This window comes from Impatiens glandulifera, chromosome 9 (assembly GCF_907164915.1).
Source record: "Impatiens glandulifera chromosome 9, dImpGla2.1, whole genome shotgun sequence".
NCBI lineage: Eukaryota > Viridiplantae > Streptophyta > Magnoliopsida > Ericales > Balsaminaceae > Impatiens > Impatiens glandulifera.
The window spans coordinates 23,226,726-23,233,283 of NC_061870.1; the positions used below are offsets into that span (position 1 = coordinate 23,226,726).

Genomic DNA, 6,558 nt, shown 5'->3' on the forward strand with positions numbered 1-6,558 from the left:
TTTATAAAGATATGATTTCTTAATAGAATTTTGTTGGTAGCCAAAATAAGCATCAGAGTTAACCATGGTTCAAAATCTGTTCAATTAAATGCACCATATTCTACTAACAAAACTATTGTCATATTATATGTCTAAGATAATTTCTAACCGAAAATTTCATTTTTAAATTCATTTTTGTGTAAATATCACATCAAACAGTAATTCTTCTCCCACTGAAAACTCATTCTCAAATTCAAAAGAATATTCTTATAATATTCTTTTTTACATTAACTTTTATAACTTCTTAATATCACCCATATATTTTATAATATTATACATCACACTAAAATATTTTAATATTATCCCATTATTTTAAATTTAATTGTAAATTAATTATAAAAATTCAATAATACACAAAATAAACATTATAAAAAATATTGTACAAAATAATACTATTTGATAAAATAAACATTATTAAAAAAACATTTCATTAAATATTCTTCATTATTATAATTTTTTAACATTATTATAATTTTTGAACATTATTATAATTTGTTTTTGAACATTATTACCAATTTTAAACATTATTATAAATTTATGTTATATAAATAAAAAAAATTATATAAGTAAATTAAAATAATAAATTATATAAATAAGTTTAATATATAAAATATATCTAAATTAAATATAGAATTAAATTAGAAATAAAAAAAAATGAGATTGATGAACAGTGCAAACACATATTTGTGTTTGCAAGAGAGACAAAACAAAATGGCTAAAACTGAACCCATTTTGGGTTTGGGGATGAGTGTCAGTTAGAGAAAAAATGACTTCCATTTTAAGTTTGGTATAAAGCTGTGATATTAAATCAAAATCACACCAATTTCCAATTGAAGAGATTGCCAAAATCAACACAACACCCTTGCATTATAGACTACACATTCCAACAAAACAAAAGTGATCTCCAAAATATGTTTTTGTGTGAAAAAAGTATTACATAGAAAAGTTAATATTATATAAGTTAATGCAATTTTACAAGGCTTAGTTTGATTGAAAGAGTGTTGAAATTAGCATTCAAAACAAACCCAAAAAAATCAAAATATTTCATAAACATTAATTTTATCAAACTTGGAACCCATTAACAAATACATTCAATTAAATAAATAATATGTTGTTCAAATAAGATCAAATCAAAATTACTCAATAATTAAGTGAATATAACAATTTCATATCCATCTAGGGATTACAATAATAATTTCAAAATAAAAAGTAGTTTTACAAGTCAGTGTATTCTATTTAGAGATTTTTTTTTTGTAATTATAGATTTCGTATTTTTTTTACAAGATACAGATCATATTATGTTCACAAAATAAATTTAAAACTCTAATAAATATAAAAATAATAAATATGAGATATTATAAATTTATAAGTTTTTATTTGTAATCGTCCTTGGGCTGAATTAATATAGATATCATATTGAATCACCAAACATAATATTAAAATAAAAAATCATTCCACAAATTTATTAAAATATATTATATTATATTACAAGTTTAGAATAATATTTTATAATATATATATAATTAAAAAATCTAAATTTAATTAATTGTTATAATTTATTATTTACAACTATATTTATGCATGTATCTCATCTTCTTATAAGAAAAGACCATTAAAATTTTCTGAATCAATAGAATTATAACAATCTTTTAGTTTTGATTCATAGGTTTCTCTCTTTATATGCAATTTTAATATTATTATTTAGGTGCAGTAACAAAAGTGTGGATATTGGGCTGAGATTCTGAGTTCCATCCTGTCATGCGGGAGTTCTGCGCCTAGTTAAATAGTTGAGTGTGTTTGCGGACGAATAAAAAAGTAAGAAATTTAAAAGGTAAAAAACAAAACATAAAAAAATGAAACAATGCATAAAAAGTGAAAAAAGACGACGCTTAGTTTTAAAAATAGAATGAGAATAAGAATATAACTGATAAATGTTAAAAATGAAAATGAATATAATAAATATAAGTGTAGTGTTTAATTAGTACTATATAATTTATTATACATTAATTATATTGAATAAAAGAAAAATATTATTATTATTTATAACAAAATATTAATATTTCATCTCAATTTATATAGTATCATCACAGAAATACATTCGATTATTATTATTATAATTTATTAATATTTTTTTGGTATATATTATACTATAAGATTAAAATAATATTTTAACAAAATTAAATTGACATTGCTTTCAAGGTGAGACTAATAGCTAGAGCAATGCAATTATTATTACTTTTTTTATTTGGTTCATAACTAAAGTTTATTTTATTAATTTTTCTATTAATCAAATTATTTAATTCATTTACTAAAATACTAAAATATTTTCTATTTAATAAAAATATATTATATATTATATATTATAATTATCTTATAAAAAATTTTACCAAAAAAAATACTTACTTTCTCAAAATCACATGAAAGTCTTGTAAAGTTTATTTAAAATAAAATAAAAACTACCTAACAAGGTCTTCATTATTTATAATTACTATATGATTTGACTGATAAAATTAAAAAAATGAAGTGATCAAAGTTAAATATTGAGTATATAAAATGCATTATTGAAAAATGTTATTACAAGAATCCAATTTTAAAAAAAAAAAACTAAAATTAATTTAATCTTTGTTTTTTTTTTTAATAAGTAATATAATGATAACAAAAGGTGTGTGTGGATGGGTTGATGATGCACCAGAACACTAAACGCAGGAGCAAAGCAAAGGCATGATTGAATCACCAAATGGAAATGGTCACGCCCATCTCACACTGTTAGGCTGTAATCGTTTCTTGTTTAATTTGTCTGCGTCAGAAAATTATGCCGCAAAAACCGGAGATTTTCAAGCAGAAGATTATAAGAATTTGTTTGTAGACCCTCTACTAGGTTTGACAATGCATGCATAAGCCAAAATACTCGAGGACCCACGTTCTATCCTTCTCTCTATTGACTGTTGAAACACACTTCTCATGATCCTTTCGTAGCTATAAGCAAAATTTGCATCAAATTGATCAATGAGAGCTGGTGCTGTTGCTGTTGCTGTTGCTGGTGGTGGTGGTGGTGGTGGGTGTTCATCATTCAGTGGCGCCGCAGGTTTGCATTAGCTACTATTGGATTGATTGATTGATTGATTGATGGTCTTTTTAAGAGAAGAACTTTTAAGTGGTACAAGGGTTTTGGTGGGTTCGGTTCAATTTCCTTTTTTGTTTTCATTCAAATTGAACTATTGATCGGTATTGTTTTAAGCTATATGGATCAAATGGGGTTTCTTCTTTTCGTCTCCACTCTTATTTGTTTACTGTTATTGAAACCTATACTCCTCTGTCAGTGTCAACAACAATCTCCCAATACGGATGGCTATTTCGTCTATAATTTCTTGCAGACAATGGGTTCAATTTCATCTCAAAATCCATCTGGTCCTGTTTGTTTTTGGGAAGGTGTATCCTGTGATTCTAAGAATGAAACTGTCACTGGGTTGGTAGCTTCTGGCTTTCGTTTATCTGGTTTGATTCCTGAAAACTCAATTGGAAAACTAAGTAATCTCCAGTTTTTGGATCTAAGCAACAATGAAATAACTGGTTTCTCATCTGATTTCTGGAGTTTAGGTTCACTAAAGTCCCTCAATCTCTCTTATAATCACATATCTGGGAATCTCCCTACCAACATTGGGAATTTTGGCCAACTTCAAATTTTAGACCTTTCTTTTAACAATTTCTCTGGGACAATTCCTCAAGATATAAGCTCTTTATCTAATCTTCAAACTCTCAGGTTAAACCAAAATGGGCTTGAATCCAGAATTCCATCCGGACTTGTGATTTGTAAGTCTTTGGTTTTTTTCGATCTTTCCTCAAATCAACTTGCGGGTATGCTTCCGGACGAATTTTTAGCTGCATTTCCGAATCTTAAATCTCTCAACATTGCTGATAATATGATTACTGGCCATGATTTAAATTTTTCGCGGCTTAAGTCTATTACATATGTCAATATTTCGAGGAATCAGTTTCAGGGTTCTGTAGTTGGTTTGTTTCAGGAGCCAAGGGAGATCATTGATTTGAGCCGAAACCAATTCCAAGGGAATATATCACAGGTACACAATTGGTCTAGCCTGGTTTATATTGATTTATCTGAGAACAAGTTTACTGGAGAAATTTCAGCTAGTTTTGGAGAAGCTAAGGATTTAAAGCACCTTAATCTTGCATATAATCTGTTTTATCCACGAGAATTCCCAAATATCAACATGCTTTCGCTGTTAGAATATCTTAACTTATCTAGAACAAGTCTCGTCGGTCATATTCCAGTTGAAATCTTTAAATTGGATCATCTTGGAACTCTTGATGTTTCCTTCAACAATTTAACAGGGGAGATTCCGTTACCAGTCTTGGAGAAGGTTATTTCGATGAAAAGATTCAATTTTTCATATAATAACTTGACCCTTTGTCCTTCCGGTATCTCTCTCTCGGCCTTTCCATCAGCTTTCATAGGCACGACGAACATTTGTCCGATCGCTGTAAATCCGGATAAATTAAGAAAGAAATCTAAGCATCGTCAAGTACTGTTTCTTGCATTGGCTTTAGCCACTTTATTGGGATGTTTGATTGCAGCATTGTTGATTTTCGTCTTTGGCTTTGGCTTTGGCTGCGGTAGAAAGATCATCGAAAAACAAGGAGAACCAGTACTCGTGGGAGAACGCGATATTTCAGGCTCATTCTCCATTCATACTGATTCAAGTACATCATTCCCTGTTGTGATTTTCGAGAAACCTTTGTTAAATTTAACGTTTGCAGATCTTTCGTTCGCTACTTCACATTTTGATCAGGCAGGTTTGTTGTCTGAAAGTAGATATGGTCCTATCTATAAAGGCACCCTACCTGGCGGACATAATATAGCCGTTAAAGTTTTGGTTTTCGGTGAACGTGATTCAATCCTATCTGTTCAAGAAGCTGGAAGAGAACTCGAGATTTTAGGACGAATGAGACATCCTAATTTGGTTTCTTTGATTGGATATTGTTTGTTGGGTGAAAAGAAGATTGTTGTTTACGATCACATGGAGAATGGAACTTTGGAAAATTTACTTCATCATCGAGGAGAAGAGAATTTGATAACTGGTTGGAGTTTCAGGCATAAGATCGCGTTAGGCATTGCCAGGGCGCTTGCATTTCTCCACCACGGATGTTCTCCTCCAATAATTCATAGGGATGTGAAAGCGAGCAATATTTATCTCGATCTTCATTTGGAACCAAGATTGTCTGAGTCAGGGCTAGCCAAAATCTTCGGAAATGATGATGGTTTATCTTCGGGGTATTTGAGTCCTGAATTTAACATTCAATCAGTATCTGGCTCTGGCTCTGGTTCTGGCTCTGGCTCTGGCTCTGGATCAGGATCGGAGTCCCTGAATCCGAAGTTTGATGTTTATGGGTTTGGAGTGGTTTTGTTAGAGTTGGTGACTGGGAAAAAGGAGACGGGAGATTTGGTTCGATGGATTAGAGATTTAGTGAAGAAAAACGAGGGTTCGACAGCTATTGATACGAGGATTAATGGATCGGCTTCGAAAAATGAGATGGAAGAGGCTATAAAAATTGGATATTTATGCACATCTGATCTTCCTTGGAAAAGACCAAGCATGCAGCAGGTTGTTGGACTTCTCAAAGACATTCAATCAAACTAGCATGCAGCATGAACTGATGAACCAAAACCAAACTATATTATGATCTTCTTTGTTGGCTTAAATTTTGATTTAGTTTTGAACAAATTGGCTTCTTTTACTTCATCTATCTTGGCTACTTCTTAATCGAGGCTTACTTTCATACCATTTAGTCGTATCAATAAGTTTCGAACTTAAGACATTTACACAATAGACGACATAAAATAGAAACAATTTGTTCTTTTCTTAAAAATTTCGTTTCTTATGATTTCAATGTAAAGGATTGTCTATGGTTTATCCTTATGATGTTTAGCAAACAGTTTATTGCAAATTTATGGGTGTTTATGGAGAAGGTCGTGGCTTATTTATGCACATCATTTTTTTTTTATCATTTTAAATCATACTTTATTTTGTATGCAAATGAAATTATCACTTAAAAAAATATAAATATATAAGTTGTATAAATTATTGTTGATTAATTTGAAGTATAATAAATTATATATATCATATAGTTTTGTGTTAAATAGGCCAATTTAAAATTATAATACAGTTTCAGTTAAAATGTGATAGAATATTGTTTTCCTTTTTATTATTTAATTTTAATTATTATTTATTATTCTTAATTGTTATATTTTAAATAAATAATTAGGTTTTTTATTTAATATACATATAATATATAATTTGTTTACACCCAATATCCCTGATTTTATGCTACTATTTTATTTAAGTGAGGCCCAATTTTCTTTAGGATTAGAGAAAGTTAATATGATTTTCCAATGGATAGTAATATTTGGATACTTAGACACGATTATTATTTTAGCTCTAGAAAAAAATTAAGTTAATAAAAACAATTGTATCCCCGGACTTTATCCCGGAAAAATTTAAG

At 29.0% G+C, this 6,558-nt stretch overlaps 1 protein-coding gene across 1 annotated transcript; it reads left to right on the top strand.

The window, feature by feature from the left end:
• The first annotated feature begins 2,715 nt into the window (after positions 1-2,715).
• LOC124914889 (probable LRR receptor-like serine/threonine-protein kinase At2g24230) lies at positions 2,716-5,885 on the top strand. Its single transcript, XM_047455512.1, has one exon. The coding sequence runs from the start codon at positions 3,282-3,284 to the stop codon at positions 5,694-5,696; it is 2,415 nt and encodes an 804-aa protein (XP_047311468.1). The 5' UTR covers positions 2,716-3,281; the 3' UTR covers positions 5,697-5,885.
• Positions 5,886-6,558: the final 673 nt, after the last annotated feature.